The sequence below is a fragment of the Rana temporaria genome, chromosome 5 (assembly GCF_905171775.1).
Source record: "Rana temporaria chromosome 5, aRanTem1.1, whole genome shotgun sequence".
NCBI lineage: Eukaryota > Metazoa > Chordata > Amphibia > Anura > Ranidae > Rana > Rana temporaria.
Window position 1 is genome coordinate 411885390 of NC_053493.1, and position 23174 is coordinate 411908563.

General features: G+C 42.5%; 1 protein-coding gene across 1 annotated transcript; it reads right to left on the reverse strand.

Moving 5' to 3' along the window:
- Positions 1–14975: 14975 nt before the first annotated feature.
- On the reverse strand, positions 14976–16802 carry LOC120941572 (E3 ubiquitin/ISG15 ligase TRIM25-like). Its single transcript, XM_040355052.1, has one exon. The coding sequence runs from the start codon at positions 16767–16769 to the stop codon at positions 15174–15176; it is 1596 nt and encodes a 531-aa protein (XP_040210986.1). The 5' UTR covers positions 16770–16802; the 3' UTR covers positions 14976–15173.
- Positions 16803–23174: the final 6372 nt, after the last annotated feature.

Here is a 23174-nt window from a genome sequence, read left to right on the forward strand (position 1 = left end):
AACAATAAGGTAACGGCAGGCCCAAATTCAGGGGGTAGTGCTACACCTGATTTGGAACAAAGTCCCTCTGTCCCTCATTCCTCCTCATTTGTCCCTCATTTTGGTCTGATCTATATAGTTGTATATAAAATGAACTATTTATCGTTCAAAAAGTGTTTCCCAGTGATTAAGGTTTCATCCAATTTCTAAATTGCTGCTTTTGTAAATTTCAAAAGCCAATATAAAGAAATACTAGTGCTAAAAAAAGAGCACTTGTGGGTTTAAGTAATCATTCTTTTTGTATAAGTCTCCATTAAGGGGGTGTGGCAGGGGATGGGTCCTATGCCTACATACATTTGGTAATAGGTGTCCCTCATTCCCATCACAGAAAGTTGGGAGGTGTGTGGTGTGTATGGGCCTCAAGTCTCTGAATAAATCACAGATTCTCTTTTGTATGATGAGCTGTCTGTGTGTGAGGCAGGCAGCAGCAAGACTGAGTCTGTGAATGACTCAGATGCCCCGTACACATGTGCGGGATTTCCAAGGAGAAAGCCGAGAACTTGCTTGGTAGCTTTTCCCCCTACACACGGACGGTTTCCCCTTTGGAGAAACTCACATGAGAGCTTTGGTCGGGAATCCCGACCGCGTGTATGCTCTATCGCAGTTTTTCCCATAGCAAAACTGCCAAAAACCACGGGAAAAAGTCCTCCGGGAATCCCGGCGGGAAAGAAGAGAGCAGGTTCTCTTTTTTTGTCCGTCGGTTTTTGGCAGTTTTGCCGTCGGGATTCCCGACCAAAAGCTCTCCTCGCAGTTTTCCTGTCGGGAAAGCCGGCCGTGTGTATGAGGCTAAAGACTCATAGGTAGATTCAGTAAGAGTTAGGCCGACTTATCAGTAGATAAGCCGACCTAACTCAGAATCTACGCCGACTTATGTTTAAGCGTATGCTCAAACAGAGATACGCTTAAACATATCTAAGATACGACGGCTTGCGCCGTCCTATTTTAGATTGAAATATTTTGGATGGCCGCTAGGTGGCGCTTCCATTGCGGTCGGTGTAGAATATGTAAATGAGGAGATACGCCGATTCACGAACGTACACCCGGCCGACGCAGTACTTTTACGCCATTTGCGTAAGAGATAGGCCGCGTAAAGTTAGAGCTAGGCCCTATTGGAATAGTAATGTCAAGTATGGCCGCCGTTCCCGCGTCGAAATTCAATTTTTTTTACGACGTTTGCGTAAGTCGTCTGTGAATCGGGATTTACGTTGTTTACGTCCACGTCAAAATCAGTAGGCCTGTGCGGCGTACTTAGCCGCAATGCACACTGGGAAATGTAGGCGCCCGGCGCATGCGCAGTAACAGAAAACGTAAAAAACGTGAGGTCAAGCCTCATTAGCATAAAACACGCCCCCCTCAAACACATTTAAATTAGACGACCTTACGCCCGCCCGCTTTAGGCTACGCCGCCGTAAGATAGCAGGCAAGTACATTGTGAATCATGTACTTGCCTAGCTGACTTACGGCGGCGTAGCCTAAACACGCTAAGCTACGCCGCCGCAAGTTTGCACCATCGTACCTGAATCTAGCTATCAGAGAGCACACAAGTTATGCAGGCAGAAGAACTGAATGTGAATGACTCGAATCTCAGAGCAGTGAAGCACATAAGATTCATGAGCTGCTGTGAGAAGTCTCTGATAAATCACAGAGAGCTCACAATGTATTGGATCATCAGCTGTGTGTGAGTCAGCAAGACTGGACTGATAAGGGACTTGCTAGGTGCTAAATCTAGATGTTTATGTTAAAGTGGAGTTCCAGCCTGAATTTTTTTGGGCAAAAATCCTAAAAAACATAAAAAAAATTTTTTTTTTATACTTACCAGAAATAGCGGTTGCGATGCGGAAGTCCCTAATCTGCCTCTTCATCGTCCGCGGTGGTCTTCTTCCTCCGTCCTTCTGCGGTGTCTTCTGGTGAATGGGGCGCGCTGCCTTCTGGGAACTATCCCAGAGAGCAGCCGACCCATTCACAAAGAGCCGCGCGGCTCACGCATTTGCGCAGTAGGAAACAGGCAGTTTCCCTTACTGAAGATGGCGGCGCCGGGAGCTGCCAGGATCGAGGGATCGTCCACCGGGGGGGCTGACATTGAGGGCAAGTAGGACAGGTAAGTGTCCTTATTAAAAGTCAGCAGCTACAGTTTGTAGCTGCTGACTTTAAAAAAAAAATTGCGGGTGGAACCCCCCTTTAATTATGTTTTTGTATGTTTCAAGATATCTGTCTGTATACAATGATTAATAACTATTTTTGCTGTATTGCAGACATTTTAGAACAATTTTTTGTATAAACCTTACAACAGCTAAATAAAGTTACTTAACATTTAATATGCTGACTGTACTACTGAGTGTATCACAGGACTGAAGTTCATGATCCTTAAAGTTCCTTAGAGTTCCACCCACATTTTTCACTCCTCACCATGCAGCACTAATGTGCATCCTTAAAATGTATTGGCAGTTTATTTTTATTTTTTTTCTGTTCACGTACCTGATTTATGCCTACATCTAATTTCACTTCCTCCTTTTAGGGCCGCGGTGATGTACGTAATTTCTGGCTTTCCATTGGCTCCTGAGAGATGTGTGTCATCAATGGGAGATCTTGACCAGCTTGACATGGCACTGCTCCCGTAACATTTAACATTGGCGTCTATAGAAGATCTTGGTCAGCTTGACATGGCACTAATCCGGTAACATTTAACATTGACATCTATGAAATATCTTGGTCTGCTTGATGATTGTAATATTCATAATACAGAAGAAGGGAAACAATATCTAACGAGTGGACATTGATGGTCAGACTTTAAGGCCAAGGAAGTAGGTTAAAAAAGTTTAATTTGATAGCATATAAGTACAAAAACAAATACAGAAATAATACAAAAAAATATTATTATTATTAGCCACTGTATATTCCTCAGAAGTCGCCAACGCACGTTTCGCCGTGGGGCTTCTTCAGGACGAAGACGAGGAATGCATGTTTAGCAGAAAAACAGATTTGTGTCTGTAATGATACAGTGTAAAGGGTTAATAACATATATATATATAAAAGAAAGAAAAAATTAAAAGAATGAATATCTAAGTGTATAATTACATGACATATGGTCCTCAGCGGAAGTATCCAAAGGGCATATGCGATGCACAATAAACGACAGTATACGTCGGAAGTGCAGTTTTGGCAGGAATTTTCACGCACAGCACCAGGAATCTCATTTTCGCAAAAATATGTATATATATACTCAGTATAGTCATGGTAGTCATTATCCACAATGCATGCACACTCATAGAAAAGAAGAGAAGACATATAATAGAGGTTCAGATGTAGCCAAAGTATGTTTAAATACAAAGACAGAGAGGAAAAATAAATAAAAAAGAATAAAGGTAAAAAGAAATATAAAACAAAACAAAAACGACAGATATGTCTATAGTAATAAAAATATGGCGTTTATGATGTGGCAACACAGAAAATCACCTTTGGTGAACCAATAAAGGTCAAGCAAGTGGTCCGTGGATTGCAGGGCTAGAAACTCCCAGGCAGACTGCACAGCTCAAAAAGACTGTGGTTACAAAGAGGGAGAAAAGACAGTATATGGATGAGAATAAATATAGGAGTCCCCATGATTAGCAGCCCAAATTTAGTTAAATAATAACCAAAATCAAGAATATGAGCCTTAATTCACCTAATTAAAATGGTCTCAGGCTTACTGGGACAGCAGATAGTAGTCAGCATGTACAACATGTGAATCCAAATGTTCAAGCCGGTAACGCCGCTAGTAACCCTACACTGCAGTCAAAACAGGAGGCCTATGAATAAGAGGAGATATAAGTGAGAGTGTAACAAATAACACTCTCAGAAAGCACCAAGGAATATCAAGAGGCGCAGAAGCATAAGTACTTACCATGGAGCAGCGTTAGTAACGGATATCTGTGTCCCAGGGTGTACACGAGGCAACACAAAGCAGATGCGTCTGTGTCTCCCTTAAATAGGGCACATCCCTGCGTCAACGTGCGACGTGTGACGTCATTAGACGCGCGCCAACTCGTTCCGGCGGCGCATAAACAGGTCGCAATTTTCGATGTGACAACGGAACGGATATTATAGCATAGCCGTGAATCACGGCCAAGCATAGGCTTATAAAGAGGCGCATATATAAAGGATTAGGCCACTAAACAAAATAGACCATAAATAGTAAAAAAAAAAGGGTTTTAGAAAGCGGGCTCACATGGCACAGCTAGGAAAAAGGGAAACATAGATGTCAAAAGTAATAAATACTTGAACGATCTCAAGCTTGCCATCATGTGGACAAATAGGAACAGCACATCCTATATTGATAGGCAAATATTGCCCAATTCGACTCTAGAAAAAGTGATTGTATAGACGCACAGTATAGATCAAAAGGAAAAAATTAGAAGAGTGTGTACATACATGGAGGGCAATGACTATGTCCTAAACAAAATATACAACCAGTGATTAATCAATTCCTGGTTGACCGTTATGGAGCCAAAACATAAAAAGAGAAATTGGTAAATTGTCGCAACCATATCCATGAATAGAATAATACCCATAAGATGAAGCTAAATACATATGCCCCTGGTACAACCTTGGAGGACCAAACAATCAAGCAATCAGCAAAGAGATATCCAAACGTCTAAAAATATTCATCAATAGATTGTGTATATGTGTGCAAGGGTATATGATTGCACATTACTTCCTGGGTTTGGTATGGTAGTCCCATTACCATTGTATTAAAAAATAGCACATAACCTATATTTTATTACTGTTTATAAAAAAAACAACTAATATTGGACAAAAATAACAATAACTGGTAAACATATATTCTTCTTATTTGGGATTTACCCAAATATCATTTATATTGTGTTTATAAAGAGCGTCCATATACAAAAAATATATAGTCTAATGCATAAACCATCCCAGTTGGAAAAAGTGGGAGAGGTTAAGATGTTGTGGGTTAACAAGGATGATAATAGGCTTAAAATAACACAAAATAATGACGGGTAAATAACAGAGAACCTGTTTGGGGATCATTAAACATATAGAAATGACTTGAAACTCATTGAGTCATTCAACCCTGGCCACACGTTTGCCTTGAGGCGATAGATCCATTGAGTTTCCCGCTGTAGGACTTTCTGATCGAAATTGCCCCCTCTGGGGTCCTCGGCTATGCAGTCCAGTACCGAAAATTGTATTCGGGGGGTTACATAGCCGTGTGTAAAAGCAACATGATATCCCATAGTTTTATTTAGTAGACCATTGGTAATATAATACATGTGATCTTTAACCCGTTTCCATAAGGGGCGGATAGTTTTGCCCACATAGAAGCATCCACAGGTACAGAAAATTATATATATAACCCCTTGTGTTTGACACGTGACATGTTTGTGTAATCTGTGTGTTTCCCCATTGGGAAGGTCAATGGTCTGACCCTCTCTAATTAGGTGACAAAAATTACAGTGCCCACATTTATAGAGGCCCGGTATTTCTGACAAACCTGATAGAGGCTTGCAGTAAGTACTTTTAACCAACCGATCTCTTACCGATGTGGATCGTCTAAATGTAATATTAGGGTTCTTTGCCACATATTTGGAGAGAGTGGCATCTGCCGTGATTAGATGCCAATGTCTTTGGATAAGTTGACGGATTTGGACATGCTGGTCCGAAAAGGTCGTGATGAATCGCATCACGACATTGTCAGACTTTTTTTTGGGGGTCTTAAGCAGAGTACTAGCTCTGTTTCTTTCAGCAGCTCGATTGAATGCCCTCTTTAAGCAGGATCTGCTATATCCTCTCGTATTAAGTCTGGTGTAAAGCTTATCCGCTTCGCTTTTGAATTTCGCATTATCTGAGCAATTTCGACGTAGCCGAAGGTACTGGCTGTACGGTATGCTCTTTAGCAATGGTGCCGGGTGGGCACTAGCTGCATGTAGCAGAGTGTTGCCCGCAGTGGGTTTGCGGTATAAAGATGTTTGTACGCCATTGACCTCATCGACATAGATCAATATGTCCAGGAAGGCAATGGCCGAGTCACTATGATTCATAGTGAACTTTAAATTAAATTCATTGCAATTCAAGAAACTCATAAAAGCAAGCAGATCCTTTACTGTACCCGTCCAGAACATCAGCACATCGTCGATGTATCGAAACCAGCTTAGTATAAATTATAAAAAATAGGTGTTAGAGTCAGACGAAAAAAGTTTTCGCTCCCACCCCCCCAGGTACAGGTTCGCGTAGCTGGGGGCACATGAAGTGCCCATAGCGACTCCCTGTACCTGGAGGAGGTGGGACCCATCAAAGGAAAACACATTTTTCGTAAGGATATGGGAGAGAGATTTAAGCACAAAACCATTGAGTTTATCCATTTTTGGTCCCCTTTCGGCAAGGAAGTTGGAGATAATTTGGAGGCCTTTATCATGTGGTATTGATGAATACAGGGCCTCCACATCTATTGAGACCAAAAGGCAGCCATCAGGCACCGTTAATCCATCAATTGTTCTGAGTAAGTCGGGCGTGTCTTGAATGTAGGAGGGTAATGAGGTCACGTGTGGCCTAAGGTATTGGTCAATGAATACACTTGCTCTTTCAGTTTTAGAGCCGACTCCTGATATAATTGGGCGGCCTGGTGGATGTTGTAAATTTTTGTGCGTTTTGGGTAGCGCATAAAAAGTGGGGATTCTAGGGTGTGGGACCTGAATACCATCAAAGATGGCTTTGGTAATAGACCCGTCAAAAAGTGCCAATTGTAATAGGTCATCGAATTGCTGATTGAATTTGGTGATGATCTCTTTATTAATTTGTAAGTACCATGTGCGGTTTTTCAGAATATCCCAGCACATGTTCCTATATTGTAAGTTGTTCATCACCACGATATTACCGCCCTTATCGGATGGTTTTATAATAATTTCTGAATTTTTACTCAGTGCATCCAGGGCTTGGGTGTGTATGGACGAAAATTTAGGGTTAATATGTTTGACAAGAGAGAGTGATTCTACCTCCTTTATTGTTTGAATAAGGAAGGCCCAAACATTCGAGTTAGTTTGGAGTGGTGGAAAATTTAAAGACTTCTTTTTTACTGCTTTTTCAAGTGTTTCTAGATCTTGCCTGTATACAGATAGTTGTACCCTTTCTCCTTTTGACTCATAAGATTCAGGCGTAGTATCTTGTGTTGGACAGCTATCATTTTCGTCTAATAATGAGATTAGTGTTTTTAAAGCACGAAAGTCGGCAACTGTGAAGCTTTTCCAAATTTCTTGGTTGACGACTTCAGCTTGTTTTTCTTTTCTTTCCCTATCATACATGAATTTCAATGTTAGTTTTCGAGCAAACAAGTACAAATCTTTGATAAGATTGAACTTGTTTGTTACTTGATTCGGGCAGAAATTGAGACCTAGACTGAGAAGTTCTTCCTCAGATCGATTAAGGGCATATTTGGACAAATTAATTATTTCCAGTTTAAGTGTATCATTGACCATAATGGGGGGTCTAGACAGAGTCAAGTAGGGAGATTTATGTATATTAGGATCTGGTGTATTTCCACCGTCATTTTGAATAGTCTTTGTCATTGGTGCAAAATAATGGTCAATCTGTCATTTTTTAGGGGTGTCTTTGGGTATTGCACCCGATAGATTGGTGTTGTGTGGTCTGGCTAGGCTTTTTGCTGATTCCAGAATATTTTGACGTAAGATCGGGTCTATTCTAGGGGTACAGGAAGAAGAACAAGTAGACAGCTCAGATGAGGCACCCAGTGTGGAGGGAGGAAACATAGATGTTAACTGAGATAGCGGGAGTGGCTGTTCTGTTACAGAATCTGTCACTGCAGTGCTTGTAGTGTGTATATCGTCATTATCTGTTAATCTTTTTTTAGTTTGTGCACCGTTAGAGTACCCACCACCTTGTTGAGTCCTTTTCCGGGTATTCCGTCCATGTCGTTGTCCTTTCTCACGACCTTTTCGGACCAGCATGTCCAAATCCGTCAACTTATCCAAAGACATTGGCATCTAATCACGGCAGATGCCACTCTCTCCAAATATGTGGCAAAGAACCCTAATATTACATTTAGACGATCCACATCGGTAAGAGATCGGTTGGTTAAAAGTACTTACTGCAAGCCTCTATCAGGTTTGTCAGAAATACCGGGCCTCTATAAATGTGGGCACTGTAATTTTTGTCACCTAATTAGAGAGGGTCAGACCATTGACCTTCCCAATGGGGAAACACACAGATTACACAAACATGTCACGTGTCAAACACAAGGGGTTATATATATAATTTTCTGTACCTGTGGATGCTTCTATGTGGGCAAAACTATCCGCCCCTTATGGAAACGGGTTAAAGATCACATGTATTATATTACCAATGGTCTACTAAATAAAACTATGGGATATCATGTTGCTTTTACACACGGCTATGTAACCCCCCGAATACAATTTTCGGTACTGGACTGCATAGCCGAGGACCCCAGAGGGGGCAATTTCGATCAGAAAGTCCTACAGCGGGAAACTCAATGGATCTATCGCCTCAAGGCAAACGTGTGGCCAGGGTTGAATGACTCAATGAGTTTCAAGTCATTTCTATATGTTTAATGATCCCCAAACAGGTTCTCTGTTATTTACCCGTCATTATTTTGTGTTATTTTAAGCCTATTATCATCCTTGTTAACCCACAACATCTTAACCTCTCCCACTTTTTCCAACTGGGATGGTTTATGCATTAGACTATATATTTTTTGTATATGGACGCTCTTTATAAACACAATATAAATGATATTTGGGTAAATCCCAAATAAGAAGAATATATGTTTACCAGTTATTGTTATTTTTGTCCAATATTAGTTGTTTTTTTTATAAACAGTAATAAAATATAGGTTATGTGCTATTTTTTAATACAATGGTAATGGGACTACCATACCAAACCCAGGAAGTAATGTGCAATCATATACCCTTGCACACATATACACAATCTATTGATGAATATTTTTAGACGTTTGGATATCTCTTTGCTGATTGCTTGATTGTTTGGTCCTCCAAGGTTGTACCAGGGGCATATGTATTTAGCTTCATCTTATGGGTATTATTCTATTCATGGATATGGTTGCGACAATTTACCAATTTCTCTTTTTATGTTTTGGCTCCATAACGGTCAACCAGGAATTGATTAATCACTGGTTGTATATTTTGTTTAGGACATAGTCATTGCCCTCTATGTATGTACACACTCTTCTAATTTTTTCCTTTTGATCTATACTGTGCGTCTATACAATCACTTTTTCTAGAGTCGAATTGGGCAATATTTGCCTATCAATATAGGATGTGCTGTTCCTATTTGTCCACATGATGGCAAGCTTGAGATCGTTCAAGTATTTATTACTTTTGACATCTATGTTTCCCTTTTTCCTAGCTGTGCCATGTGAGCCCGCTTTCTAAAACCCTTTTTTTTTTACTATTTATGGTCTATTTTGTTTAGTGGCCTAATCCTTTATATATGCGCCTCTTTATAAGCCTATGCTTGGCCGTGATTCACGGCTATGCTATAATATCCGTTCCGTTGTCACATCGAAAATTGCGACCTGTTTATGCGCCGCCGGAACGAGTTGGCGCGCGTCTAATGACGTCACACGTCGCACGTTGACGCAGGGATGTGCCCTATTTAAGGGAGACACAGACGCATCTGCTTTGTGTTGCCTCGTGTACACCCTGGGACACAGATATCCGTTACTAACGCTGCTCCATGGTAAGTACTTATGCTTCTGCGCCTCTTGATATTCCTTGGTGCTTTCTGAGAGTGTTATTTGTTACACTCTCACTTATATCTCCTCTTATTCATAGGCCTCCTGTTTTGACTGCAGTGTAGGGTTACTAGCGGCGTTACCGGCTTGAACATTTGGATTCACATGTTGTACATGCTGACTACTATCTGCTGTCCCAGTAAGCCTGAGACCATTTTAATTAGGTGAATTAAGGCTCATATTCTTGATTTTGGTTATTATTTAACTAAATTTGGGCTGCTAATCATGGGGACTCCTATATTTATTCTCATCCATATACTGTCTTTTCTCCCTCTTTGTAACCACAGTCTTTTTGAGCTGTGCAGTCTGCCTGGGAGTTTCTAGCCCTGCAATCCACGGACCACTTGCTTGACCTTTATTGGTTCACCAAAGGTGATTTTCTGTGTTGCCACATCATAAACGCCATATTTTTATTACTATAGACATATCTGTCGTTTTTGTTTTGTTTTATATTTCTTTTTACCTTTATTCTTTTTTATTTATTTTTCCTCTCTGTCTTTGTATTTAAACATACTTTGGCTACATCTGAACCTCTATTATATGTCTTCTCTTCTTTTCTATGAGTGTGCATGCATTGTGGATAATGACTACCATGACTATACTGAGTATATATATACATATTTTTGCGAAAATTAGATTCCTGGTGCTGTGCGTGAAAATTCCTGCCAAAACTGCACTTCCGACGTATGCTGTCGTTTATTGTGCATCGCATATGCCCTTTGGATACTTCCGCTGAGGACCATATGTCATGTAATTATACACTTAGATATTCATTCTTTAAATTTTTTCTTTCTTTTTTATATATATATATGTTATTAACCCTTTACACTGTATCATTACAGACACAAATCTGTTTTTCTGCTAAACATGCATTCCTCGTCCTGAAGAAGCCCCACGGCGATACGTGCGTTGGCGACTTCTGAGGAATATACAGTGGCTAATAATAATAATATTTTTTTGTATTATTTCTGTATTTGTTTTTGGACTTATATGCTATCAAATTAAACTTTTTTAACCTACTTCCTTGGCCTTAAAGTCTGACCATCAATGTCCACTCGTTAGATATTGTTTCCCTTCTTTAATACTTTACAGATGTGGCCCATGTGAGTGCTTTCCTTGCGTTTTCTTTCCAATTTCTTTATTTTCTTCCCCCCCCTTTCTTTCTCTTAATATCTATCTATTTTCCCTTTTCCCTCCTTTTTCTTGCAATTTTTCCTTCTCTCCCCCCCCCCCTCTTCTTATTGCCCCCCATCTATTCCCCCTCTTATTTTGAATCAATTCATAATACAGACTCACAGTGATCGCTCCTACTTGTGCCAGAGGTACCAGTGACACCTAGTGGCAGAAGGAAGGACTGACAGACAAACTGAGCAAGACAAAGCTACAAATCAGCACTGGGTGGCTACAGCCATGCAGACTACATTTAGGAGACACTCCTGCATATGTCAGGGTGGCCACATGAACTTTGAGGATGAATTGTCCCACAGTCCCTGCAGCTACAGAGATCAGTGAGATTTTGTTTTTTGGCCTAATTATTGTTTGTTGGGAATATATAAATACTTGGCTGTCCATAGCCTGGCCACAGGTTCACATTAAGTGTCTCTGATCCCTAAATCTAAACTCCAAACTGTTTATAGTATTGAATAGGGGCTAATGAGCTAGAACCCCTGTCGAGTTATTATTGCTATCAGTGTCCCCTTCTTTATTTCTCCTGGTGACCACTGACACTGACACAGAAAGTGTTGGAAATCAAACATTTAATGGCTGCCATTGGAACAGGAAATGAGGGAAACCTTCCAATGTCACCATGTGTTCCGGTGACACCGATCTAAGAGGGTCATTCCTCTGAGATGGAGAGATTTCCTCTCACTTCCTGTGTCTCTGGGGACTGGAAATGAAAGTTTGGAGCACAGACGGTAAAAACTGACCGAGGTTCTAACCCTTCCCTACTCTATCCAAACTGAAAAAAAAAATCTATTGTAACCAAATCCTGAAAATTAACTCTTCAAAATACTATACTGAACATTTAAAGGTTTCAACAAAATTTTATTGAAATGCCAAAGATGAAAGTTCAACAATAAAATGTACAATAAAATGTCATCACAAAATATTCCCATCACAAGACATAAAATGGCACAACAAATAGAGACAAGATAAAATACAGAAAAGTGAAATCTAAAACCTTAAACTACATTGAATATATAAAATAACACATTTAAAGGACAAAATATAATTGAACCTCCTCTTCTGGGGTGCCCCCACTTTCCGCTCCACCTCTTTTGTGTCAGCTCCAGAGAAAGTGGCTTGCTATGGGGGGGGGGGCACATCTGTGGGTTTGCTCCTGAGCCGGGCTGTGTGTGTCCATAGATACACACAGTGCAGCTTGGTCCCACCCTCACCACTCCCTCCTCGCAGGATCTGAAATTACACAGTGCAGAGCTCAGTGAGGGGAACTCTGAGAGCTGATTGGTGAGAAACGACCCCCCCTCCCCCTTCACACAGCACACAGGAACAAAGGTAAGGCTGTCAATCACAGGCTGTGTGTTGGAGCTCCCTCCCCTGTCACCTTTTTTCTCTTGTTGTCAGGAAAATGAATCAGTGACCATGAGCCATAATTTATTCTGGCATGATAAAAAAAATTAGGAAGAAGAAAGGTGTGGCTATGGGGGATAAATATGTCCCTTCAGTAGCCAATTTGTTTATGAGCCATTGGGAAAATCAAGTCATTTTTGATATCATCAGAACTGAATTGAAATTTTACAAAAGATATATTGATGATATCATTATCGTTTGGGCTGGGAAACTAGATACTTTTTACATGCTGATAGTGGAAGGAAGCAGCAGACAGAAATTACACTTAGTGCTCTGGATTGAACACACACTATAGAGGGATATGCTTTGTTCATATTTCATGTCTGATCGCTGCCACAAATTTATCCGGGGCACCCGGCTCTCCCCACCTGTCCTCGCCTGGGCTGGGAGTCTCAGGTTGGGAATGATTGCCCGGGAGAAGTCCTTATGTGTTTTCACCAGGAATTTCCTTTACATGTTCCTCCATACTGTTCTGGACCTAACAATTACCCCAACCAGAAACATTTTTTTTATTTCGAGTAGATAGTTATTTTTTTCATCTGTGTCCCATTGGGGAGATTTCATTTCACTTCCTGTCCCATAGACATTGCAGGAAGTGAGAGCAAATCTGTCTAAAGTGAGGGGAGTCCCCCTGGTGGTCACCAAAACGAATGTCCTCAATAACCGCTATAAGAACGGCCGCCGTCAAACGGCTTGACAGAGGCACAATGGCTCTCCTGAGAGAATTGCGTAGCTGTACAGCTCAGTTGCAGGCAGGCGCGTGCCGCTTGCTCCCGCTACACGCTGGTCAGGAGGACTTGGTGTCCTGCAGCGGCCACGATTTCCTTGTACACAGGCAGAACGGGGAAATGCCTATGTAAACAAGGCATGTCCTCGTTCTGACAGGGATCTTCTGTTCCCAGTGGTCGGGAACCATGATCTCTGTCATGTCCCAGTAAGCCCATCCCTCCTACAGTTAGAGACACTCATAGGGAATACAGTTAACCCCTTGATCAACCCCTAGTGTTAACCCCTTTCCGCCAGTGACAGTTATACAGCAATTAGTGCATTTTTATAGCACTGATCGATGTATAAATGTCACTGGTCCCAAAAATGTTTCAAAAGTTTTTTTTTTAAACATAAATATGTAGAAGAATACGTATCGGCCTAAACTGAGGAAGAAATTTGTTTAAAAAAAAATTAACATGGGATAGTTATTATAGCAAAAAGTAAAAAAAAAATATTATATTTTTTTCAAAATTATTGCTTTTTTTTGGTTAAAAAAAAAACGCAATAAGCGTTTATCGATTGGTTTGCGCAAAATTTATAGCGTTTACAAAATAGGGGATAGTTTTATTGCATTTTTATTAATTATTTATGTTTTACTACTAATGGCGGCGATCAGCGATTTTTTTCGTGACTGCGACATTATGGCGGACACATCGGACAATTTTGACCAATTTTTGGGACCATTGTCATTTTCACAGCAAAAAGGCTTCCGGCGGCAATCGGGTCTGCGGGTCCCGTGGCTGCGGTCACAGAGCTTCGGACCGGGTCGCGGGACCCGCAGACCCGATCGCCGCCGAAGTCTCGCGATCGGTCCCCAGAGCTGAAGAACGGGGAGAGCCTTTACAACCCCTTTATTTTAAATACATTTATACTTTTCACTCGGTCCCTCTAATGTAATGACTGCTCAACTTTAATCCTAACCCCTAACATTAATATACCCCCTAAGCTTATTATAACCCCTAACATACAATCTGAATGTACAATCTGTTACAGATCTGCCATCAACTACTGTATGTAGTGGAAGGGTCTGCCTGGATATAATTTGAGTAGATTGCTTGTCTGTCCTTATATTACATACTTTTCGCAAATCTAAGGCCTCGTACACACGGACGGACTGTCCGCTGAAAAAGGTCCGCCGCACCGTTTTCAGCGGACATGTCCGCCCGGAGATTTCTGTCTGATGGTTGTACACACCATCAGACAGAATTCCCTAGAAGTTCAATGCTTCCACGCATGCGTCAAATCACTTCGACGCATGCGAGGGATGGCGGCCGATCGGACATGTCCGGTGAGTCTGTACAGACGACATGTCCGGTGAGTCTGTCCGCTGGAAAACGGTCGGCTGGACAAATGTCCGCTGGAAACCTGTCCGACAGGCCGTACACACGACCGAACATGTCCGCTGAAACTGGTCCGCGGTCGTGTGTACGGGGCCTTAGGCTGACCATACACTATACAACCAAATCTCCTTTAGTTTTACCCAATCTATGTCATATGAAGACAAACTTTGTATACGAGCCGGCCTGATTTTAGACTACTCAGAGGTAGTTGATATCAGGCCGGCCCATATTCTCCACCGCTGATCTAACGGATCTGTACATTATATAGCGTTTGGTCAGCCTAACGCTAAATAAACCTCCCCAAAAAATCCTCCCCTGTCTTATTTGGGTTGATTTACTAAAACTGGAGAGTTCCAAATCTGGTGTAGCTCTGCATGGGAGCCAATCAGCTTCTCACTTTGAAAAAAAAAAGCCTGGAAGCTGATTGGTTTCTATGTAGAGCTGCACCAGATTTTCCACTTTCCAGTCTTAGTAAATCTCCCCCCATTGGATGCGGAGGTGATGGATGATGGAGGAGACTCTCCTGTGCTGAGATCTACCAGATCCACCGATTGAAGAAATATGTTATCTGTACAAACTGTGTCATCCTATGAATCAGATTCACATTTCTCACCAGATTTCACCAGATTCAGCTCAGATTTCCTGCAATACGATCATTTTACAGGTCTCCTGACCCCCCCAGACAGGTTTATAAGACCTTTCAATACACATAACCCAACATGGAGGGGCTCAGTGAAGGTGGTGGTGAAGGTGTGGAGGTGTCTGATCGGGTCACACAGATCATAAAAGGACAGTTGCCCAGCCTCATAATCCACATAGATCCTGACTCTGTTACTGGAGAGATTGGGAGATATGCTGATTGGTTTATTGTCATGAAATAGATAACACACACCTCTACCCCTCCACAAACCCCAGGACTTCATATTATATCCAATCCCTGCCTGTTCTACTCCTCCCCTCTCTATACTGGGATAACACATCCCGACGCTGTAATGTTCTGACTCACTAACATCCACTTCCCAGTAATGTCGCCCCGAGGAAAATCTTTGACTGCTTAACACCTGGGGCCACCGCTGAAATCTCTCCAGAGTTTTTGGATGATTCTGCTTTATATCTGACCAGGATGCAGTTTTCATGTCATCTGATATCTGTAGATTATTATAAGCTGTGTTCACATCCAGTAATATGTCTGAAGCTTCCTGTATATAGAAGTATACATATCCCCCATTTATCATATCAGATAACCCTGTGAGTAATGTGTGTGAGATTCCAGACACATCCAGATCCCCTCCATCATGGAGGAGTCTATCATGTCTCTCTCTGTCCTCATTATCTCCCTCCTCAGTATCACACAAGTCCCCTGTGTCTGATTCCTGTAGGACAGTCAGTGGGTCAGTCATGTTACACAGCTCCTCAATGTCCTCCATCTTTCTGGACAGATCCTCCTTCTTTATTTCCAGCTGATGGATCAGATCAGACAATGAGATCCGCTCTTCCTGGCTGGAGATGTTCCTCCGCACTCTCTTCTCCAGGTCATCCAGATGTCTCCTGAGCTCTATGAACAGAGCAGTGACTCTCTCTGTTAGACTGGCTGATTTTTCTTGTACTTTTCTCCTGCGGTCCTGCAGACTCTGGACCCTTTTCTCTGTCTCCTCTCTCTCTGTAATCAGTTTCTGCAGAACATTTCTCAGTTTCTGTTTCTTCTTCTCAGAGGCCTCATCCAGAGTCTCCACCTTGTGTCCCCGGTGTTCTCCGGCCAAACTGCAGGACACACAGATACAGGCAGAGTCCTCAGTGCAGTAATATTCAAGAAGTTTCCTGTGGATGGAGCATTTTCTGTTCTCCATGGAAGTGGTGGGATCAGTTAGGACATGTTCTGGTGACTTGCTGTGGACTCTCAGGTGATTATCACACAGAGAAGCTTCACACAGCAGACAGGATTTAACAGCAGGTACAGGAGAGTGAATACAGTAAGTACAGAAGATTCCAGTCCTCCCTTCTTCCAGCTGAGTAGATCGGAAAGTCTCCACTATGTTACGTAGTGTTATGTTCCTCTGCAGTACAGGCCGATCCTGGAACTCTTCTCTGCACTGAGGACAGGAATAACCTCCAGACCCCCCCTGTGTATCCAACACACGATCAATACAGACCCGGCAGAAGTTGTGTCCACATCTCAGGTTTACAGGATCTGTATAAATGTTCAGACAGATGGAACAGTCCAGCTCCTGTCTCAGATTAGCAGACGCCATCGCTGACAGCAGAAGAGAGAAATGAAACTAAAAAGTCTCCAATGATCTAAAGGGCGTCTCACATTTCTCGGCACAGGGTGGGGCTGAGCTGGTCTTGCAGCTTTTATCTTAAGGGAGGTTGTAGATAAAGAAAATGTTTATAAATTAAAGGTATCTAGTCCTACATTTGTGAATTTATATCCATTTTTTTTTACATATTGTATTGATTTTAAAGTTTAAATTGCATCTGTAGACAAGGCACAAAACATGCCTGACTCAGAAAGCTGCATGACAATCAGGTAACTAATATTTGAATAATTGAGGTCCTCAATGGCAGCTTTTTGGTTTTCTTTAAAGCGGAGCTCCATCCAAAAGTGGAACTTCCGCTATAAGCACTCCTCACCCCCTTACATGCCACATTTGGCATGTCATTTATTTTTTGAGGAGAGCGGGTACCTATTTTTGACAAGTACCCAGCTCCCACTTCTGCTCGGCCACCTAGGTGACTCTCCCCCTCCCTCCCTGCAATCTCTTGGGACACGTCACAGGTCTGAGAAGATTACCTGGCCACTGAGTAGGCGCATCGCGGATGATATGCCGCAAGCTGTCAAAACAGGGGTGCCCACACTTGTAATTCCTGCGCCACGGAAAGTAGAGGGAGAGAAGCGAGGCTTTGGGTGGCCACATCCGTGGACTGTGGGACAGATGAGTGTCTCGTAAAAATGAGTGGAACTCCACTTTTAGACCCAATTCACACCTTAAAGAGAGAGGAGGCAATAATAACAAATTATGGGGGTGGTATGGAGAGGAGGCAGTGAGACCATATAATGATAAAGTAGGTAAGATAAGAAAAGTCCATAAAAGCTGTTAGGAAAGGTTCCACTCGCTGGTGATACCATCTGATATTTGGTGTGCAGTACTGGTGTCCACCAGCAGGTGTCTCCTGGCAGTTTGGAACTGTCAGGAGAGCCTTTCTGCTGGTGTTATGTGATCTTTGGGCCGCAGTACTGGCGTCCACCAGCGGGTGGATCCTGGCAGGATGGAGCAGATATCTCCTCCTGCAAAAAGGAATCACCTGAACCTGACAGCAGGTAATGGTATAAAAACCTGGCAAGTTCAACATACTTTGCCTTGGCTTCATCTTGTGCCCCTGATTTGAATCTTGATCCCGAACCTGTTGCCTGAACCTGTTATCCGATCCTGATCCTGACTCTGATTCCAATCCTGATTCAAAACCTATTTGTACCTGTTCCTGTCAGTCCTGTATCCCTGGATCCCTGCCCTGCTATCTGATGCCTTCCACCCTCTCCCTGTCCATTGCTCCTTGTCCCCCATTTGCTGATCTCCCGTTATGACCATGGCTTAGCTAGACTACGATTCCGGTATTCCCTTTTGGCTATATTTATTTGTCTGATTATTGCTACGTTGGGTTCTTGTCTAATATTGGTTTGTTGTGCACTGTGTATTATTGGAGGTGGTTGTGTTACATATTATTAACATTTCATTAATAAATTATTACTTTCTTCACCTATATACACCTGACTCACTTGTGCAGTCCACACAGTTCTGATCGCATCTGATTCATGGCAAAAGCATGACAAGTTTATACGAAGACAATGTCAGCAGTAAACCAAAGGAAATACGAGGAGGAACCAGCAGGAGAACCATTATTGCGGTTGGCAGACAAGCAGAGTGGTTCAATGATAGTTCAGCTAAAAAAGGTAGGCATAGATCAGAGAATAGTCATTATCTGATCCAAGGTCATACTCAGGAAAAACTAATATAGCAGAGCAGACAAACAGGTAGCTTGATCAGGTAATACACACGTTATCAATCTCTATCACAAGCATGAGACTGCAGGCTTGGCTGGCTTAAATCAAATCTGGTCTTCGTTCAGAGACTGGCCACATTAATCCCCTTGCAGGTGGATGGACAGACAGACAAGGAGAATGCCATAGCCAAAACCAGGATGCTGGAATAAGAAGCAGGAATGCTAGATGCTCCTGACATTAACACTGTACAGTAACACAAGGACATTTCACTTTGTCACTACTTCGAAAAGTCCCTCTAGTAGAAGCCATGGGTATGGACAGTATTAGTATACTACAACATTTGAATGAATAGAGAACTCTGCGCTATGGTAATAAAAATATTAATATATTAAAGAAGCTGCTCTCGTGAGTAGGTGTAGCGTGCGTTCCACTGCCCCTCTGTGCCAAATCTGGAAGTGGTTGAACATGACCAGGAATGCCTCGACGTACGTTTCATCTACTGATGTCATCAGGAAGTTTGTCTTATCCAAGCAAGCACTGGCACTGGTGCACAAGGGATAGTAACAGCAAACAGTTACTACCGTGTTTCCCCCGAAAAAACATATAAATTTGGTTGCATAAAATGCATTAGGGCTTATTTTCAGGGGATGTCTTATTTGTCCCGGCTTCCCCCCCCCCTCCCTCCCTGTCAGCTCAGGAGTCAGCATCTCTGTAGTCCCCAAAATAAACCCTAGTAGAAGTCCTTGTAAAATCCTTTAAGCCGCTCAGTAAGAGGATTATATAATGTTTAGTGTGTCTTTATGTAACATTGTAGAAAATACCTTATTTACAGCCCTGCTGGGCTTTCACATGACCCGCCGGAGCTCTTCTTCCCCGTTCTGAGCACTGCTGAGGGAGATGCCGAGATCCTCACTGATGTAAGCCCCGCTCCGAGCGCTGCAGAGGGAGGGGGCCACTGACGTAAGCTGGGAGAAGACGAGGAGAGCTCTGACAGGTTACAGCGGCGCTGTAAATAGATATTTTCTACAATAATGTTACATAACTGGACATTATATAATCCTTTTTACGTGATTTTACAAGGATTTTAACTAGGGCTTTTTTTTTCGGGGTAGGGGTTATAGTGCAGCCATCCTAGAAAATTGAGATAGGTCCTATTTTCGGAGTAGGTCTTATTTTTGGGGAAACACGGTAGGATCATAGACACAGGTCTGTACTCACAATGTCCCTGGATACTTGTCCCCTTCCAATATCAGCCAGACATTTACCCATTTACTCTTCAGACCAGACTCCCAGTGAGACCCATTAATTTGCTCCAGATATTCTCAAGAAATAAGCCCCCCCCCAGCACTGGCTTAGCTGGGACCTTGATAAACTCTTATAGGAATTACTACAATAGCCTTTCAGGCTGGGATCTTCTCCTCGTGGACAATAACAGGGCAGCTCCAGACCCTACACTATTTATGTATTCCTCAGCCACCTACTGGGCACCCACCTAGAGGGATTGGCTGAGGCAACATAAATATTCATGCTGCTGATCTGCCTTTGCCACTACATTCTAGAATCTCCCAGAGGACACGGGGAAACAATCAAACCTGCAACCAGTCTACAACAGCCCAAAGCAATCATAAACACTGACTACAGTGGAGCCTAAAGAACTGAATTTACCTAGCCAACCTATCTATGAGGGTGCTACAGAAGAAGTAGGAAGGGGTGGCAGTGGGAAAAGATTATGAAGGAGGAAAGCATAGGAGGCAGTGAGACTAGATTATAGAGAAAGCAGGGAGAGGGGGCAATGCGACCAGATTATGGAGATGGTAAGGTAAGAAATGCAGATGAGGCAGTGGAATCAGTTTATGAAAGATACAGGGAGAGGAGGCAGTGTGACCAGACTATGTAGGTGGCAGGGAGAAGAGGCAATAAGGTTGGATTTTGGGGGAATTAGAGATAGAAGACAGTGATAAAAGATTATATAGGAAGTAAAAAGAGGGGAAAGTGGGTTTATGGAGGGGGTAGTGACAGAAACACAGAAGAATGGATTATGGAAAAGGTAGGGTGCAGAGGCAGTGCGACTTCTACTACTACTCTGTAATCCAAAGAACTTCAGAGGCAATTGAGGAAATGCAACCCTGGCCCAGCCCACCCATATAGAGCACCTTGCATCATTTTCCATCTTCAACTTGTTTTTGCTGAGGAACCTTTGTTCCATAAATACACCCAGGGATGGACTGGCCATAGGGACTACAGGGAGTTTCCCGGTGGGCTGATGGCTCAGTGGGCCGTTTTTTAAAACAAAGATGCTGCTTGGAGGACTTTTTGTAATGCCCTGGCAGTGCCCCAGTGTGAAAGCACTCAGGCTTTCACACTGGGACTGCAGCGGAAGCATTTTTCAGTCACTAGTCAAGCTATTTTTAGCCCAAAAGCGCCTAAAAAACGCCTTACTGTAAAAAGGGGTCCTACACTCACCCCCTCTCTTTTACACTCACTCTCTTTATCTTACACTCACCCCCTTCTCTAACCACCTTTCCCTCAACTGTCCCTCTCTCTCTCACCCTCTCATGATATACAATAATGGATGTAGGGGCCTATTGGTAAGCGTGATTTTTCACGGGGGGTGGGGGCAGCATTTTATTGAATTAAAGTGGGCCGGTCTGGATGAAGTCCAGGGCCAAATTTTTGTCCCAGTCCAGCCCTGAATACACCGCAGGAGAACTTTGGAAAAGAACAGAAAATACTACAGAACTGGTAAAATGAACCATTTTTGCCAAATACTTCCCCCGAACATAAAAAAAAAATCCCAAATCTTTCCAAATGTGTTTTAATAGTGAATTGCTGGCTCACAGCTAAAAGTAAACTAAAGAAAATTGTGAAATTATTATACCTACTTCAAAAAGATAAAATACACATAGCGTTCATACAAGAAACGCATTTTCGCTCAGATGTTTTCCCTAAACTCGTTAATCAATATTTCCCAGTTGTATACCACGCTTCCACAACTGTTTCTAAGACTAAAGGTGTTACTATACTAATTTCCAAGACATGCCCCATAATTATTACAGAAGTCAAAAGAGATGAAGATGGTAGATTCTTATTCCTTAACCACCTGAGGCCCGCGCTATAGCCGAATGACGGCTACAGCGTGGACCTGAAAATCCAACTGGACGTCAATTGACGTCCGCCCCTTTTGGCGTTCCCCGCGCGCGCTCCCGAGCGCGCAGCGGGGAAACTCTGTGTTGGCCGTGTCCCTTGGACACAGCCAATCACAGATCACGGCGAACGGCCAATCAGAGTGGTCGTTTGCTATGCGATCTGTGCGGCCAATGAGAGATGATCTCAAATGTAAACATTTGAGATCATCTCTCATTGCCGGCTCACACAGAGACAGCGTCCTGTCTCTGGAGAGGAGACCGATCTGTGTCCCTGTGTCACCCCCTAGTGTTAACCCCTTCAATGCCAGTCACATTTATACAGTAATTAGTGCATATTTATAGCACTAATCGCAGTATAAATGTGAATGGCGCCACAAATTTGTCCGATGTGTCCGCCATAATGTCGCGTCCCAATAAAAATCGCAGATTGCCGCCATTACTAGTAAAAAAAGAATAATAAAAAAAAACCAATTCTGTCCCCTATTTTGTAGGCGCTATAACTTTTGCGCAAACCAGTCGCTTATTGCGTTTTTTTACCAAAATTATGTAGAATACGTATCGGCCTAAACTGAGAATGGAAATTAAGCCTTATGCCGCGTACACACCATCACTTTATGTGATGAAAAAAAATGACGTTTTTAAAAACGTCACTTTAAATGACCGTGTGTGGGGGAAAACGTCGTTTTATGTCTTTTGAAAAACGACAAAAAAAATTGAAGCATGCTTAAATTTTATGTGTCGTTTTTCAAAACGTCGTTTTTTACTTCACAGAAATTGACCGTGTGTAGCAAAAAACGTCGTTTAAAACGACGTTTTTACACCCGCGCATGCCCAGAAGCTAGTTATGAAGCGAGCTTCAATGGAAAAACGTGGTGAACGTAACCTCGCTTTGCTAGAGCATTGTGAGAAAAACGATGGTGTGTAGGCAACTTCGTCTTTGAAAATTGAAGTTTCAAAAACGTATTTTTTTACTTCACAGAAAATGTCGTTTTTTTTCATCACATAAAGTGATGGTGTGTATGCGGCATAAGAATTGGTAATCTGCCATGTAATAAATGTTTGACTTTTGGGATTAATACCGCTTTGAGGTAAAGAAAATGTCCGGTCATTAGAATCACTTTAAGTAATAAAATATTTGTGACTGGATTCAGGTAGATGCGCGCATCTTTAAGGCGGCGTAGCGTATCGTATTTACGCTACGCCGCCTTAAGTCAGAGAGGCAAGTACTGTGGGCCAGATCCACAGCCAGCCGGTGTAACTTAAATATTCGGATTTAAGTTACACTGCCGGAAAATTTCTACCTAAGTGCCCGATCCACAAAGCACTTACCTAGAAATTTTCGGCTGTGTAACTTAAATCCGGCCGGCGCAAGGCGTTCCTAATTTAATGGGGCGAGTCCCATTTAAATTAGGCGCGCTCCCGCGCCGGCCGTACTTCGCATGCTCACGACGTCATTTTCCCGACATGCTTTGCGCGGTTTTACGTTGCGCCAGGTTTTGAGGATCGCG